Source organism: Jaculus jaculus, chromosome 9 (genome assembly GCF_020740685.1).
Source record: "Jaculus jaculus isolate mJacJac1 chromosome 9, mJacJac1.mat.Y.cur, whole genome shotgun sequence".
In the NCBI taxonomy this organism is placed as follows: Eukaryota; Metazoa; Chordata; class Mammalia; order Rodentia; family Dipodidae; genus Jaculus; species Jaculus jaculus.
In genome coordinates, this window is record NC_059110.1 from 16,610,620 (window position 1) to 16,629,372 (window position 18,753).

At 40.5% G+C, this 18,753-nt stretch overlaps 1 protein-coding gene across 4 annotated transcripts in view; it reads right to left on the bottom strand.

The window, feature by feature from the left end:
• Tab2 (TGF-beta activated kinase 1 (MAP3K7) binding protein 2) overlaps positions 1 to 18,753 on the bottom strand; it is a 56,040-nt gene that overhangs the window by 19,494 nt on the left and 17,793 nt on the right. For all 4 annotated transcript variants that reach the window (XM_045158850.1, XM_045158849.1, XM_004651134.2 and 1 more), the window contains 2 exons: positions 13,577 to 13,767; positions 5,789 to 7,286 (listed from right to left, as the gene is read on the bottom strand). In XM_045158850.1, coding sequence (XP_045014785.1) covers positions 5,789 to 7,286; positions 13,577 to 13,678 — 1,600 coding nt within the window. In that variant the 5' untranslated portion in view covers positions 13,679 to 13,767. The remainder of the gene's footprint in view (positions 1 to 5,788; positions 7,287 to 13,576; positions 13,768 to 18,753) is intronic.

Below are 18,753 nucleotides of genomic sequence, written 5' to 3' on the forward strand. Positions count from 1 at the left end.
CACTGTGAATAGAGCAAATAAAACTACATCTGACAGGACTAATATCTAGGATATACAAAGAATTCAAAAAATTAAATAGTAAGAAATCAAACAACCCAATTAAAAACTGGGCTATGGAACTAAATATAGAGATTTCTCAGTAGAGAAATACAGATGGCATATAAACACCTAAAAATATGGTCTACATCCCTAGTCATCAGGGAAATACAGATTAAAACTACATTGAGATTCCATCTCACTCCTGTCAGACTGGCTACCACCATGAAAACAAATGACCATAAATGCTGGCGAGGATGCAAAAAAAGAGGGACCCTTCTACACTGCTGGTGGAAATGGCAATCTGGTGCAGCCATTGTGGAAATCAGTGTGGAGGTTCCTGAGACAGCTAAAATGAGATTTACCATATAACCCAGATATACCACTCCTAGGCATATATCCTAAGGACTTGTCTCACTACCTTAGAGATACTTGCTCAACCATGTTTAATGCTGCTCTATTCACAATAGCTGGGAAATGAAACCAGCCTAGATGTCCCTCAACTGATGAGTGGATAATGAAGATGTGGCACATTTATACAATGGAGTTCTACTCAGTGGTAAAGAAAAATGAAGTTATGAAATTTGTAGGAAAATGGATGGATCTGGAAAGTATTATACTTTGTGAGGTAACCCAGGCCCAGAAAGCCAAATGTCACATGTTCTCTCTTGTATGTGGATACTACCTCCAAATGGTTGGACTTATATATGAGTAGGAACAAAACTCAGTAGCAGAGGCCAGTAGCTAGAAAGGAGATATAAAGGGAATAGAAAGAGGGGGGGGATTTAATAGGATGGTATTGTATATATGTAAGTAGAAGAATAGACTAATGGGGGTGAAAAGGCCCGAAGTGAGGTCAGGGGAAGAGACTGAGTAAAAGGAAAGGTGGAGAGAGGGCTAATCAAAATCTAAAGGATATAAATAAGTCATATGGAAACCTACTTTTCTGGACAATGGAACACTCAGGAGCTGTGGAAGTAGTCATTAAGATGAGAAAGGAGTGACAGGTAAGGTAGAAGCCAACACGGAGGAGTACTTGTAGGAACAAGCATGAGGATTAGGAGTTCAAGGTCAGCTCAGTTACATAGTGAGTTGAGGGCAGAGTGGACTACATGTGACCCTGTCACTTACAAACAACAACACACCAGCCAGCCCACCAATCACCCAGCAACAAAACCAAGAACTGACAGGTAGGAGGACAATTTGAGAAAAAATTCCATAGGGAGTTTGATGTCTATTGATCATAATTATTGAGCTACTTAATAATGTGATTTCAATACAAAAGGCAATTCTAATCAGCAGCCCATAAAGTTGTAAATTTATAAATCTGAACTAATTTAAATTTTATTTCCCTTTGAAAATACTGAGCTCACTGCATTTGTATCATAAGTAGCATTCTATCTTTATCTCCAACAGGAGTGTTTTACCTTGGAAGAAAGTACTGGTGAAAAATGACAAGGCACAAGAACCATAAAGTCCAGGAATTTCAACATGTATCTTTTTTTATTTTTTAAAAGTATTTATATTTATTTGAGAGTGACAGAGAGAAAGAGGCGGGGAGAGAAAGAGAATATATATGAGAATGAATGGGCGCATCAAGGGCCTCCAGCCACTGCAAATGAACTCCAGATGCATGTGCCACCTTGTGCATCTGGCTTACATGGGTCCTGGGGAATCGAGCCTTGAACTGAGATCCTTAGGCTTCACAGGCAAGTGCGTAATCACTAAGCCATCTTTCCAGCCCAACATATATCTTTTTATCTAATGTGTGTGTGTGTGTGTGTGTGTGTGTGTGTATCTATTTATTTATTTTTTTGCATTTGTGTGTGGGTGCACAAGGACTTCTTGCCACTGCAAATGAACACCAGACTCTTAAAGTCACTTTTTTTTTTTTGAGTCTAGCTTATGTGAGTGGCTTAGGAATTGAATCCAGGTAGACAGGTTTTGCAAGCAAGTGCCTTTAACCACTGAGTTATCTTTCCATACCCTATATTTACTTATTTTTATTTTAGGTTTAAAGTCAAGTCTGCTCTTAATGCTAGCAGAATGATGATAGGACCACACATGTAGGTGAGGAAAAGGCATTGAAGTCTTAAACTGTTTATGATTTTATATATGTATTTTTTTAAAACAATACCAGCTAAGTCATACTAAAATGTATTTCTGGAGAAAGGAGAGAGCATGTGAGATCATTTTCGGCAGTCATGCTCGATTGGCTTTGTAACAAACGCAAGCTCAGCTTCTTTCCTGTCCTATACAAACTCATCTGAAAGGGGAAAGCCTTTTGTTCTTTGTACCTATGAAAGCCTCCAGCACTATAAAAAGGCATGGCACTATGAAGAGGAGGAGACTCTACAAGTCTCAAAACTGTGAAAGTCATTTTTGGTACTTGAGAGTCAAATGGTCTGAATCAAGAGGGAGGAATGTAGCGATCTAACTGGTGACATTACTACAGAGAGCAGTTTTCACTTTTACATTCATTCACATCTATAAACTTTAATTCTGACATTCTTTTTGCTTCTTCTGTTGGTACTCACCTCGTCTTGAATTTCTCATAGTACTTTAAGAGCTGTTTGGTTAGGGGTGGTAGTGGTGGTAGACTTAGTGCTAGTATGAGCAGGGCCGTGGGGGAAGTTTCTTTAATTCCTTCTACTCTGTCACTCTACTGCAGAGGACACATCATTTGCAAACACAGTATTTTTTTTTTTTTTTTTTGAGTTGGGTCTCACTCTAGCCCAGGCTAACCTGGAATTCACTATGTAAACATAAAATAGTATTTTAAGATTTCAAATGTTAGACTAAAAAAAACTAACACAACTTGGCTAACAACTTTTATACATTCCTTCCTGCATTTGGAAAGGTAGTTTCTATGATTTTAGTCTTGTCTTAATTCAGTTTTCTGCATGGACACAGCAGTTGTCATTAGACAGATCAGCTTCACTCTACGAGGAAGAGATTTCTTTCTCTTAGCAATAGCAGTTGAATTAGAGATCAGAAAAGATGAGTGTAACTCAGGTCCCACATTTAATACTATAGACTGCTATGTAAACTGTAAACATCTCACACATGGAGGGTAAGGCTGGATAGAGGCAGGTTTTGGAAAGGACAATCCTTTGATTTGTCCTGAACCAAGCTTATGAGATAGCAGATGAAGACTCTGAACAGATGATGTAGAAATCTGTGTCAATGCCAGTTCCATGGTGAAAAGAATGAGGTGAGGCTGTAGAACCGTAGGCCCCCCCCCACACACAGAATGTGCACACACACAGGTAATACAAGAGTCCATGTGTTATGAAACTTGTTGAGGTTATTACAGCTGTCTGAAGGCTGTCAAAGAGCAGCAATTTGAGTTGTGGCTTCTGGAGAAACCTGCTATTTTGAGGCGTTGCGCTCTCAAACCAGATCCTTCATTCATTCTGATTCTCCCCAAATCCCACCCATTTTCAGGTGCCTTTAGGAAGTGTTTTCTATACCTATCTAATGGCATTACTTTATTGTTTCAAGTTATTTTTGTGCATGCATGTGTGAGTGAGTGCATACAAATGGAGGCCACAGGACCACTGCGGGTATCATCCTCCGGTCTGCCTCTTTTTCAGACAGGGTCTCTCATTAGCCTGAGGCTCACCAAATGGGATAGAATGGCTGGCTAGCAAGCTCCATAGGTCCACCTGGGTCCACCTCCCCAGCGCTGGATGTGCAGCATGCATTGCCATGCTCGACAGTCATGCATGTGCTGGGGATTGAACTCAGGTCCTCATGCTTGTGAGGCAAGCACTTTACCAACTGAGCCATCTATCTCTCTCTGGCCCTAGTTTGTGCCTTCATAGTACAGTGGTTAAGGCTGTGGGTCCTGCTACTAATGTTCTAGTTAGAATCTTTATTCTGTCACTTTTTTTTGGACAAATTATTTAACCTATCTGCTCTTAAGTGCTAAAAAAAAAAAAAAGGATCAATACTAGCACTTACTTTATAGTTATGAGAAATGAGTAAGTCTTCAAAATAGTAAATACTTAGCAAGCTTTCAGCAAACACAATTTATCATTTTGGTAATAATAAACCATCTATTTTCCCCCTTGAGCAAATAAAAACAAGGATAGAGAGGATATGTTAAGTAGAAATATGAGGCAAGTATTATTGAAAAGATGGCTTTTGAACATAGAATTCACAGACGCATTGGAGGAGCCAACTCAGTGGATTTCTTACAAAAAAGTCAGGAAGAATAGCAAGTAGAAAGGTTTTAAGATGTGCCTTCCTTGTATGTTCAAGAGTAAGAAAACCAGTGTGGTGGGATAGGGTGAATGAGGCAGTGAGTAAAAGGAAAAGACGAGTGGGTAGGGACAGCAGACAACGCAGAACTTCAGAACTCTTACTCTGAATGTACTACAGTCATCGCTGGTGTCCAGGCTGACCAGGAATTCACTACGTAGTCTCAGGGTGGCCTCAAACTCATGGTGATCCTCCTACCACTGCCTCTGCATGCTGGGATTAAAGGTGTGCACCACCATGCTCGGTTATGGTTGCTGAGCTGAAAGACCACAGGAGGCAAGGCTGAGAGCAAGTAGGCGGGCTAATAAAGTAATCTCTTAAGGATGACAGGGGCACAGATGAATGTGAGGATGATGGGGGTGGTAAGACAGAGTCCTGATAGACTTTAGGTAGTCAGACAAACTGACTTGGAGCTCAGGGAAGAAGTCTGGCTTAGAGTTATCTTTCTGGTAGTCATGAGATATATATTGCAATTTAGAGTTAAGGGGCTAGAGCTTCACATGGTGGCACATCATAATCTCATCACTCAAGAGACTGAGGCAGGAGGATTGTTAAGTTCAAGGCAACCCTAATAGCAAGACTGTCCTGCATCCCCCACAAGATTGAAAGTGAAATACGAGAGAAAAAAATGAAGGGGCCAAATGAAATCCCTCAAGGAATCCAGACAGACAGAATAGAGGTGTGGATGGAGCTGGAAGCAAAGAGGTGACAGGTCAGAGACAAGGAAGAACAAGGAAGAACAGAAACAGTGGGATCCCAGCATTGTACCCCATATATCAAATGCACAAAGTGGTTTATAGAGAAGAGGGACCAACTATCAAAAAGGCTAAGGAAAGGATAAGCAATCACAACAGATTTAAATCTAATGTCCTTATTTACAATTGCAAGCTGAAGGAACTGCTTGGGGTGGGGGTGGGGCCAGGGGTGGGGGAGTGACTGCTGCGGTGGCGGCTGCAAAAGCACCTTGCCTCTGCACGTCCTGCACGACGCAGACCTTGGGACAATGACTGGCAATGTCATCACAGACAGATGGAGAAAATTACTTTATAAAGTTCTGGTCAAGGAAGGCAGTCAACTAATCTCTGTAGTAAAATATGTTTTGGTGGGCTTTTACCTGTTAAAAATTTAAAATAAAGTCACAGGCATAGGAACTGAAAGAATCAGGTATTTAAAAGCAAGAAAGTAGAAGTTGACTATTCTGAGGATCTGATAACCATCAAACTTTTAAGTTATATGATAGAATTGAAACTCAAATAAAAGTGAATACTTTCAGATGTTAAGATAGTATTATTTGGGAATAACATTTAAAGATGAAGTTGTATGCTAAGTGCCGAACTTGGGCTTAGCATGCCCAAGGTCTTAGGCCGATCCCAAGAACCACAAAAGCAAACAAAATCAAAAGATCAAGTAATACTGGTGCCTATTCTTGCTGTGAAATAACATAAAATAACCCGCACAGCAGGGCCTCCTCCTTTGAAACTATTACCTTGTGTGTAGGCAGCATCGTCAGATCCCATACTCAGTTTCCGTGCTTCACTTACTCTATCCACATGTGCTAAGGTGGGGTCTGTGAGGTGCTGCATATTTTCTGTTTCTACATAGTGATCAGGATGATTGAGAAGATTGGTAAGTTCAAAGGTAGGGGACACCACCCCTGGGGAAACTGCAGGGGGTTTGTTGGGAGAAACTGTAATTTTGAAAGTATATTTGGTGTTGGGCTGAGTGACTACTACTCGAGGAGAAGTTGCAGAGTTACTGCCCATTGCTCGGCTTTTGGGAGGGTGATGATGGATAAAGGCAGGACCCATGCTCACTTGCCCAGACATATTCCTGGAGGCAGCCGAAGCCCCGGAGTTTGTGGATATGAAGAGTGTAGGCTGATTCCGCATGCCTTGTTCATCCCCTGTGGCAGCATTAGCTGAAATATAGACCTTAGGTTGACTGCGTGAGATCATCTCATCAGTACTTGGAGGACTGGCAGCTATGAAAACAGTGGGCTGATTTCGATTTAAGGTGTGGTTATTGACCAAAGAGGAAGTGCTGGAGGACCGTGGCCCAGAAGAACGCAATTTTGAAGAACTATTTCTTTGTGGGGGTTCAAGTTTGATTTCAATCTGGTTTTTTCGAGGTCCTGTTGAAATATTCTGAATGTTATATTGGCTATGGGTAGACGGCTGTGAGCTACCAGCTGAATGAACTGTTGGCGGTTGTGGGGTCGTAGGTGAGCTGATGGGCATGTAGACATGAGAGGTCTGGTGGCCCTGCTGATTTGGCTGCGTTGAGGTATGTGGCAGAGGATTAGATGTAGGGTAAGTAGTCCAAGGACCAGGCTGCGAAGGCTGATAGGCTTGCTGAGGAGTCACTGGGTTAAGCTGAGATACCCAGCCAGAATGCTGCTGTGTCTGCCGAGCTGTACCACTAGGAGCTGTAATGTAAGGCCTGATATAGATGGAATTTCCCTGTGGATTGTTAAGTACAGGCGGAGGTACACCATGTATGTGCAAAGATGTAGGAGTACTACGACCAGTCTGGATATTTGGGGCTAAAGTTACCATAATGGGATTAAACCTGGGAGTCTGTTGAGAAAGGGTGGATGTTCCTTTGCTGCCTAGGTGAAATCCAAGATGTGGTGTTGAATTTGAAGCACCAGATGCACTGGGCATTCCAAAAACATTAAAGCCTTGAGGAATTTGAGCTGGTGCTGTCTGTGGCTCCTGTTGAAATAGTTCATTACTGGACTGACCACTTTGAAGCTGCCCATCACTAATGCTGTGTGTTAAAGTCCTACTTCCATTCATTCTATTTCCTTCTCTTCCATGGTGGTAAACATTCTGCGACTGCAAGTCCAAGTTTAGAGAAGTCATGTGATTGCGCAGACCAGAAATTCCAGAATCATCCGAAAAATTCAGGTCTCCTTCCCCATAAAGATATCTTGTACTCTCCTGGGAGAGAACAGCACAGCAGGCATCCAGATTATTATTATTCTATAAAACAAAATAAAAACAGCTTTATGTCAACAATCTGAAATGAATACTTAGGCTATCATTACTATAAAAATAGTACAGAATTCATGAGTAATGGGTAATACAATTCTAACAGATATTTGGATCTATTTTTTTTTTAAATGTGTGCGCAAGAGAAAATTGGTGTGCCAGGGCCTCCAGTCACTGCAATCGAACTCCAGATGCATGCATCCCCCCTTTTGAGCGCATGTGCAACCTTGTACACTGTGCATCTGGCTTACATGGGACCTGGAGAGCTGAACATGAGTCCTCAGGCTTTGCAGGCAAGTTCTTTAACTGCTAAGTCATCTCTCCAGCCCTGGATCTTTTTATTTTGAGAACTTACTTTTATATAAATGGATTTAAAAATTTCACTATTAGTTGAAATAGAAAAATTGATTATCAACAGGTAAATGTGAATCAAATCACTGTTTTAGAAGCTATTTAGTAAAATGGACTCATCTGCACATAATAGAAGTGTAACCTAATTAAAAATATAATTTTTTATCTTGAGTATGTATGTGGTTGTGTGTATGAATGCAGGCATTGGCATACCATGGTACACATGAGAACAGAGGACAAACCCGGATATAGGTCCTTGCCTTGCTTGCACTTTGTTTGAGGTAGGGTCTCTTGTTTGGTGCTGTTACACCTGGCTACCTGGCCCATGAGCCTTTGGGGATTCTCCTGCCTCTGCCTCTTTTCTCACAGTAGCAGCACTGTGATTACAGGTACGTGCTACTATGCTGGCTTTACGTGGGTTCTGGTGGTCTGAACACAGGTCCTCAATCTGCATAGTATAAGCACTTTACTCACAAAGTCATATCCCCAGCCCCTAAAAATGCAATTTTAATGTTGAGTACAATAAACATACCTTATGATACAATGTAAAGTTTATTAAACTACTTGTTAGAAAATACTATGCCAATACTTATGCAGTCAATTGTTATGTCTTTTATTTATTTTTATTAATTGGCAAGGGGGGGGGGGAGAGAGAGACAGAGAGGGAGAGCACAAATAGAGAAAATGGGTGTGATAGGGCCTCCAGCACTGCAAACAAACTCCAAATGCATGTGCCACCATGCATCTGGTTTTACGTGGGTCCTGGGGAAATCAAACTCAGGTTCTTAGGCTTTGTAGGCAAATGCCTTAACTAAGCCATCTCTCCAGCCCATAAGGTCTTCTTAAACTAGACACCGTTTATTTTTTTGTTTTTTTTTTTTGAGGTAAGGTCTCACTCTAGGCCAGCTGACCTAGTATTCACTATGTAGTCTTAGGCTGGCCTCAAACTCACAGTGATCCTCCTACCTTTGCCTCCCAAGTACTGATATTAAAGGCATGCGCCACCATGCCTGGTTTAGAGATATTTTAACAAGTTAATTTTTAGTGCTTAAATAAAATTTCTAAAATTCATACTAAAGTCATCTCAATTCTCCATTCCTCTTGTCTAAAGTATTGACCTAAAACACAATCCAGTCACCAAAGGAACTGAATTCATACCTCTGCCTTTAAGAACACCATCCAAGAGGAGCAAAACAAAGCAGCAAAACCAAACCAAGCTGGTTAAAATTTTTTTTTTTCTAAAGGAAACTGCACAATTATTACTTATAAATCTCCCCCCAAATAATTTATTGTATATTTATCATATACATGTGGAAGACTCAATGACAAATCTACCTTTTTGTTTGCAACTTAGATAAGCCATGCATTAAAAAATATTTTTGCATTTATTTACTTGAGAGAGAGAGAGACAGAAGAGTATGGGCACACAAAGGCATTCTACTACCGTAGAATACTCCAGGTGCATATGCCTCTTTATGCATTTGGTTTTATATGGGTAGTGGGGAACCAAGCCTGGACCATCAGGCCTTGCAAGCATCTTAACACTGAGCCATCTCTCCAGCCTGAAACCATGACTTTTTTTGTTAAAAGTAACATTATAAGGCTGGGGAGATGGCTCAGCATTAAACATGCTTGCTTGTAAAGCCTGACCAAACCTGGGTTCAGTTCCCTAGACAACCAAGTGGTATGCCTCTAGTATTCACCTGTGGCAGTAACAGAACTCGCTGTGTGTCACCCATATATAACTAAATAAGTAAAATGTAAAAAGGAAAATTATTAACACAAGAATATACCAAATAAAGTACTGAAGCTCAACAGAGCTAATTCTGCATGCTACTGTAAGAAAGGACTAATTAATGAGAGACAAGCAGCAAGAAATGTGCTTGCTAATCAAGGACCTCAGCTTAGTGGAGATGAAAATGTACACGAATGAGCACAATGCAGAATGGCCAATGCTAGAAAGATATGAACTATGAGTAGAAATCACCCAAGAAGGCTTCCCATTCTTTCTCCCTCTCTGCATGAAAAGAAAGAAAAAATTAAGTCATATTATCTGAATGGTACTTAATGAATAATTTTGGGAAAAAAATCTAGCAATAAGGCATATAGGTTTAATCTTATTAAGAGAGTTGAAAATTTCAGTTTAAAAAAGGTACCAATAATAAAGTAAGCTAAGATTTAACTACCTTACCAAGTGTAAATCTAAACCTTAAAGTGACAAATTATTTCAACTGGTGATTAGTTATCACAGGAAGTTCACAACACAATGAAATGATGTAAGCCACTCCAAAGAAAGGCATCGAAACAGCGAAGTCAAGGAGAGAAAAGAGGGCAGGTCATTTTTCTCTACGCAGCAAGATGTAATTAAGAGCACACATGCACAGTGGCAGCATGGCATGGTCTTTTCATAAAGTCTGGAACCAGTACACTACAGGGAAGGTCTCTCACAAGAAAGAGCAGAAGCCTGCCTTGACTGAGAAAGCAAGAAAGAACAGCTCAAGGAGAGGCTATCACCAGACAGGAGATGCTGATATTACAGTTAGAAGTAGCTTCATTTGCCTTAAAATATTTTCCCAAACATTTACAGGCCAAAAATATTTCCCCAACTTTGTAAGACTTACAAATCCTTCCTATTCCTTCACATTTCTCAGTGTACCAGATAAAAAGTAAAGCAGCTGAAAGTCCAAAGTGATTACCAATACTTTTTTTGTTTGTTTGTTTTTTTTGGAGATAGGGTCTTGTTATGTTGCCCAGGCAAGCCTCAAACACATGATCCTCCTGTCCAATGCCTCCCGAAAGCTGGGATTATACGTATGTACCACCATGTCTGGTTTGTTTTCTTGTTACACTGTCAAGATCACACTAAAGTGTGCAGACATTAGAACTTTTCTCTATCTTTCGAAAATATTTCATTCTATAAAGGGCTCTATGTTTCATTCCCAGCTAACATATTTTAAAATATCAGTGAACTATAGGGCAGTTCTTTCAAAATAAGGTCTATGAAATTTTGTAGAAGAACCTACATTATTTTATTAGCTTTTCATTGACTTTTCTGAATACCTTCAGTCGGTATAGCTTTATATAGAAGTTCTATTTCACTTGAAATGCCAGGGTGAGGGACTGGTCTTCTAGGGCAGGTCTTCCCCACTACCTCCAATACTTATTCACATCCTTTAACTTCTTACCCTTATCTTCAATCTTCATTACTTTCTTTTTCTTTCATTTTTTCCTTTCACTTTTTATTTATTTGGTTTTTCAAGGTAGGGTCTCACTCTAGCTCAGGCTGACCTGGAATTCACTGTGTAGTCTCAGGGTGGCCTCGAACTCATGGCGATCCTCCCACCTGCCTCCTGAGTGCTGGGATGAAAGGTGTACGCCACCACACCCAGCTTTATTTTTTATTTTTATTTGTTATTTGCAGTAAGGTCTCACTCTAGCCCAGGCTGACCTGGATTTCACCATGTAGTCTCAGGGTGGCCTTTATCTCATCATGGTGATCCTTCTACTTCAGCCTCCCACGTGCTGGGATTAAAGGTGTACATTCCCATACCTGGCACCTTTCACATTTTATATTGATTTGATGTGAACTACAGATTCATTTATCAAGTATTTATTGAGTCTTCTACTGTTACTACACCTTTCAATGTTGGTTGTTAACATTTATTGAGCACTTATTATGAGTCAAGTATCTCATTAGTTGCTTTATGTACACTATTACATTATTTCTGTGATTTTTACAATTTTTTATGAGAGAGAGAATAAGAATTAAGTGTGCCAGGACCTCCAGCTACTGCAACTGAACTCCAGATGTGTGCGCCATCTTGTGCACATGTGTGACCTTGTGCGCCTGCATCTGGCTTATGTGTGTCTGGCTTATGTGGGATCTGGAGTGTTGAACATGAGTTCTTAGGCTTCACAGGCAAGTGCCTTAACCACTAAGCCATTTCTCCAGTCTGTATGTGAAATTTTTTATTCTCACTGAACACTCGAGGAAATGAAATCAGAAAACAAAGATCAAAGAGGTTAATTAAACTACTGCTAATAACTATTGAAATGTAAACTCAAATCAGCTTACTCTAAAACCACCACAGTGGAGGTCTGTCCCCCACAGCCTCGTGTGTTTGATTAAGCCTCATGCTTGGCCCACAGATGGTGGAGGCTGTGGGAAGAAGAGCCTTGCTGGAGGAGGGAGGTGTGTCTCTGGAGAGGACCTAGGGATTTCATAGCCCCACATGCTTGCCAGTGTGAATTGGCTGTTTCTCGCTTCTTCCTCCCTGCTGAAGATGTGGCCAGCCTTCCTGCTTAGGCCTATCATGCTTTCTCTACCACGATACCTCCCCTTAAGCCCAAATCAATGCTTTCTTTCCACAAGCTGCTGCTGGTTGGGTGTTTTGTTCCAGCAGTGAGCAGGTAACTGCTACAACCCCTGCACTACTGCAGGAACTAGGCAAGTTTGGAGAACACATGTGGCTACAGCACAGGATGTGAAGCAAGGCATCGGGGGTTGAAGAGGCCAGGGTTCCAGACCAATGACAGCATGTACTAGTCAGGACATCTGAAATTCATTTAGAGGGCATGGGAAATAAATCAAAGGTTAAAGGCAAGCAAATATATAATATCAGTATTTGGAAGGACACATTAGCAGAAGTAAGAGACAGACTGGAAAGACCAAAACTGGGTTAGGTTAAAGGCAAATAGACCAATTAAAAGTGCAGATAAGAACAACATTGCATAGTCAATTGATACTAAATATATTTTGATAAATTCAAATTTTAAAAATCATCTGTCAAATTATATCTGAGTCTGAAATACTTTTTGATAGAAAGATTTCCAGTTTAATTAAATAGGGAGGTATAATAATCACTAAATATTTAGCCTTTTATTTTTATTTTTTTGGTTTTTCGAGGTAGGGTCTTACTCTGGCCCAGGCTGACCTGGGATTCATTCTGTAGTCTCAGGCTGGCTCTGAACTCACAGTGATCCTCCTACCTATGCCTCCCAAGAGCTGGGATTAAAGGCATGCGCCACCATGCCTGGCATATTTAGCCTTTTGATTTTCTAAAATTGTATATACTAAGAACCATGTAGAAATTTATAGAAGAGTTAATTAACTGAAAAAGCAAGTTAAAAAATACGAGACGCTGTTTTTGCTTGTGTGTGTGTGTATGGTATGCACACATGAATGTGGCCTTGTGGTGCCCCATGTGCTCACCTCTAGTGGGGGTAAGATAGTTCTTCCTTAGCACTTGGAACTTAGGACTGTCAAATTCCTTCATTTTACAGGTAAGAACACTGAAATACAAAGACTGACAAATATGCTTAGAGTGTCAAGTAGTAGAATTCAGGTTTGTTTTTTTTTTTAAAGAATAGTCTTTAGTATATTTTATTTATTTGAGAGAAAGAGGTAGACAGAGAGAGAGGGAGAGAGAGAATGAGTGCGCCAGGGCCTCCAGGCACTGCAAAGGAACTCCAGATGCGTGTGCTTATGTGGGTCCTGGAGTACTGAACCAGGATCCTTTGGCTTTGCAGGCAAATGCCTTAACCGCTAAGCCATCTCTCCAGCCCTCAGGTTTTTTGAATAATGATTTTTTTCCCACTTTGATACAAAGCTGTGGGATTTAAAAGGTTCTGAAAAATGAAGCAGGTGGAATGAAGTCAGCCTATAGCAACTAAGCATGGGGGTAACACATCAGTGTGTTTACAGTCAGAATGTAATACTTGCATCTCCTCTACAAAATAGGCACTGTCCGTATTACAGGTGGGCACTGAAAGCCCCACTCTGCCAAAAGCCACATGAGTATCAGATACCAAGTTCAGTTTTCACTAGAGCACGTTAATGCCAACAAAAAGGTAATTTCAAAGAGTGTTATTCCAATGTCTCAAGAACACCAGACTTGTACTAATAAATTCAGAATTCACTGACCACTGACCTGTAACATGCACCTGGATACAACAACTTCAGGTACTTCAGGGAATTTTTGTCGCAGGTCATGTAAAACCTGAAAATCAATTTGGTGGCTTCCTTGGGCCATTCGTATATTGCCAGCACAGGACTATCTGTACAGTAGGCAATTCTAGGCCTTAGTGGAATTAGTACTCATCTCTTCTGTCCAAGCATTTTCTGTGAAAGAAAGAGAAAAATTTTAATGAGAACTGATTACAAGTGAAAATTTCTGTGGACTTACAACCTTAAACAATATAAATCATGAAAATGTTATTTAGGCCTGTACTGCTCACCATATAATTAATTATACTGTCTTTTTATTTTTGGGGGGGGGGGTTCAAAGTGGAGTTTTGCTCTAGCCCAGACTGACCTGGAATTCATGATGTAGTCTCAGGGTGGCCTCAAACTCACCGTGATGCTCCTACCTCTGCGTCCTGAGTGCTGGTGTGCACCACCACGGCCCGCTACACTGCCTTTTTAGTGTAACTCCTAATGTCTAATTCCCGTGAACTCTATGTGCCCTACAATAGTGGTGCCAAAAGGCACATAAATAAACAATTAGTGTGAAGTCTGTCTTCTCTCATTCTTTTAAAATGGGAGAATGAATAACTTTATGGAATGCTTCCCTTAATGATTAGATGGCAGGCTGAGCTACAAAATTTCACTTGTTCTACTTAAATTCTTAAGAAACCTGAAAATTTTGGTTTATAAAAAGACTGCAGACTATGCCTAAAACTCAATGATCCAGTATAATTTACACTTTCAGATATACTCAGCCTTTAAGTGCATAATCAATTCAATTTCAGGGGCTTAGTATTTTATTATGTGCATGCCTCCCTCCTCTTTTTTCAACTTTTTATTGACACTTTCCACCCTGAGAGGTCATGAATATCAAGGCCATTTTGTGCCTGAAGATTGCATTGTAAGCAGTCCTCCCCTTCCTCTGGCTCTTACAGTCTTTCTGCCATCTCTTCCGCAGTGGACCCTGAGCCTTGCAGGGTGGGACAGAGATGTTTCAGCGCTTGCTGAACATGACTCTTTCTCTTACCACTCTAAGAACTCTGATCAAGTGTCACTTCCTCTGTGATAGCTTTCCTGACCAATCCATATGAAATACCATCACACTTCTGCACATCCCCCAACAATCACTTCCATATACTGCATTTTCTTCATAGCATTCATTCATATGTGTGTGACATATATTTGGTTCACTATTGAGCTCCAGAACTTAATCCCAGAGGATCAAGGACCTTGAAGTTCACTGCTATGTTCTCAGGATATAGACCATTCTTGGCTCACAAAAGGTGCTACGCTGATTGGATGCTACCTTGATTGGACTTGGAAAAACTAGTCATTTACACACAGTGCTAGGGACAAGACACATAAATCCTCACTCTAAACAAAGAACAGCTTTATTATTTAAAAGAGATTGAAGTATGAAAAACATTTTCAACTTATTTCATTATTAAAAATATTCAAAAATATCTGATTGCTATCCTGCTTTTTCTAATAAACCATGGAGAGGCGCAAGTGAAAACATTGTATTCAAATAACAATTACACTTTATGTATACTTTCTGTAGTGACTTAGCAGTTCCTACTGGACCAACTCTGCTTGAACAGTAACTATAAACATCAAATAAGCTTTAAAAACCCCCAAGTATTGGAAGGCAAAAATAGAAATGTAGGAGCAGTATTTTGAAGAAGGGACCAGCAAGGATACTCATTTCAGTTTGGATTGTGAATGTTCCTCAAAGACTCATTTTGAAGGAGTGGCCTTCAGCTGGAGGATTTCAAGACTGGAAACTTTGGGAAATGGGATCAACTGGAGGAAGTAGGTCATTGGGGCATGCCTTGAAGGGGCAAATATTTTCCCTAGCTTCTTTGCTCTGCTCTTCTGCTTCCTGGCTGCCACAAGGTAAGCAGCTTTGCTTTATATCACATGGTCTGTCTCACCATAGGCCCACGAAGCAAGAGAGGCCAAGTGCCCAGAGATAACACCTCTGAAACCAGGAGCTATAACCAGCCTTTCTTGTTCTAAGCTAATTTTCTGAGGTATTCTGTTGTCACAGTGATAGAAAGCTAACACAATGGCCTTTTAGTTTTAGATGACTTGTGGCCAGAAAACAGGCCCCCGACAGAAAGCCTGCAGTCTCTTTATTTGATCACTTTTTTTTTTTTTTGAGACAGAGGTCTCAGTAGGCAGCCAAGGCTAGCCTGGAATTGAGCTCTTCCTGCCTCAGCCTCTTGAGTGCTGGGAAACTGCCACCAGGCCTGGCAAAAACCTGTGGTCTTTACTTACCATCCTGATATAACTACTAAGGCTGACAGCCCCTACGTAAATCAAGATCCCAGGGTTAAATCAAGATCCCAGAGTTAAAAGCTTTGAGTACAGTAGTCTGACTATCAAAATCCAACGGAAGAGCATGAAAGAATCCAGAACCTCTACGTGTCATTCATGTCCTAAAAAATATGCAAAAATTGGGCTGGAGAGATGGCTTAGTGGTTAAGCACTTGCCTGTGATGCCTAAGGACCCCGGTTTGAGGCTCGATTCCCCAGTGCCCACGTTAGCCAGATGCACAAGGGGGTGCACACGTCTGGAGTTCATTTGCAGTGGCTGGAAGCCCTGGCACGCCCATTGTCTGTCTCTATCTGCCTCTTTCTCTCTCTGTCACTCTCAAATAAATAAATAAATAAACATTAAAAATATTTTAAAAATGCAAAAATTATTACAAGAAAAAGAAAAAATACCTGATGCATACGCAAGGGAAAAGGGAATCCACAGATAATAAGCTGCTAGTGTAAGGGACAAGGGTGTTAAAGCAGCAACTAACTATGCTCACGAAAGTAAGGGCAAAGAAATAGAAAACACACACACACACATTCTCTCTCTTCATGTTTTTTGTTATTTGAGAACTAAAACATCTGAAACAAAAAATTCACTGGATAGAGTTCATTAGACACTGGAAACAGCAGAAATCTTGATAACAATAGGGAGAAATGACTGAGTATGGGGTATTTCTGTAACCAACCCATCCGGTGGAAAATAGCAAAAGCTTTCATGCACTTGTCATTTGAGACTAGAAGGAAATAGGACAAAGAGTGGGGTAAAGGTTTCTCCAAGTGAGTAAGACACACAAATGTACAGATTTAAGAATAGCAAACTCCACACAAGGAAAGCTGAAGAAAAAAGTAGAGAGGCACACTCTAGTCAGACTGCTGCAAACCAAGGGAAAGAATCACCTTCAACAGAGCCAAAGAAATGGTGTACATACACGTGGAACCATGCCTGACTCTTTTAATTTTTTATCATTTATTTATTTTTGAGAGAGGCAGATACAAGAAAGCAACAAAGACAGAGAGACAGAGACAGAGACAGAGACAGAGAGAGAGAGAGAGAGAGAGAGAGAGAATGAATGAATGAATGAATGAATGAATATGGGCATGCCAGGGCCTCTAGCCACTGCAAATGGACGACACATGTGCCACCTTGTGCATCTGGCTTATGTGGGCACTGGGGAATTGAATCTGTGTCCTTTGGTTTCACAGGCAAGTGCCTTAACCACTAAGCCATCTCTCCAGCCTTAGTGCTCTTAAAAAAAAATTTTTGAGACAAAGTCTCACTCTACAACACAGGCTAGCCTTGAACTCATCACAATCCATCTGCCTCAGTCTCCTGAACGCTGGGATTATAGGTATGAGCAACCACCATGTCCGGCTTGAAAGCTGTTCTTATCCAAAACAATGGACACCAGTATATAGTGAAATGGCATAATTCATTATTTACTTACTTATTTATGTGTGTGTGTGAGAGAGTGTGCACACACACATGCGTGGGCATGTAGAGTCTAGTGTCACTGCATAAAACACCAGATGCATGCATCACTTCTTGCATCTGGTTGTATGTGGATGTTGTGGAACTGGACATTGAATGATACTGTAAACCAGGCTGGCCTGGAATCAATCCTCTTGGTGTTGAGATCACAGGCATGTACAACCATGTCCAGCCTTGAAATTATATCATTTAAGTGTTACAAGTGGGGGGGAATAAATTTTTCCAACTCAGATTCTTCTTCATTTTTTTTTTCCTGGTTGTTCAAGGCAGGGTCTCACTCTAGCCCAGGCTGACCTGGAATTCATTCTTTAGTCTCAGGGTGGCCTCCAACTCACAGTGATCCTCCTACTCTGACCCCAAGTGCTGGGATTAAAGGTGTACAGCACCCTGCCAGAACCAATTCACATTCTTTACCTAGCAAGAGTCGACTTCAAGGACGAACAATCGATAATTACTCTAAAGTACAGCCTTTGCCGAGGAGTAAAAAGAAAATAAACAAACTGATACTTACTTAATTTTAGTATAAAACCAAGAAATAATTTGACCAACTTACTCTGGAAAATTGTTTCTGATAGCAAGTTAGAGACACATTTTTAATGGCAAGATGCAAGAAGACTGTTGTTATAAGAAAACAAAGAGATAATACTTTATAAAAAATTCCAGCTTTATGGATTGGAGACATGATTTGGCTGTTAAAGTGCTTGCCTGCAAAGCAATGGACACAGATTCGATTCCCTAGTACCCATGTAAGCCAGATGCACAAGGTGGCACATGCATCTGAAGTTTGTTTGCAACTCCTAGAAGCCCTGGCATGCCCATTCTCTATCTTCCCCCCCAAAATAAATAAAAATAAAAATATTCTAAAAATATTTTGAGCTTTAGATATGGTTGTGGCACCTAAACTTGCACCAGCTGTAATGATCTAGGATTCATTCCTGACTTAGACATTTCTCTTAGGAAAAGAAGTGAACATTAAGTTTAACATACATGTACAAGACACATCAAGGCAGCACTTTCTAACAGGAAGTACCTGGAAGGTAAGACCAAAGCCTAACCTGGACAGTGCCTTTCAAATGCAATCCATCAATACTTGACTATTATTACAGACATTTAAAAACCTCATGAAATGTTAGGTAAAGAAGTAATCATACAATTTATGACAAAAACAGTAAACACACTCTCATGCAATCATTTTTTTTGGGAAATGTTAAGATTGGGAGTATTGTAAACAGAAAAGTACTTGTGTAGGAGGGCTAGGCAAAGGTGTGGCTAGCTAGAAGACTGCTTTCCTAACATGTGCAAAGCCCTAGATCTGGTCCCCAGCACTG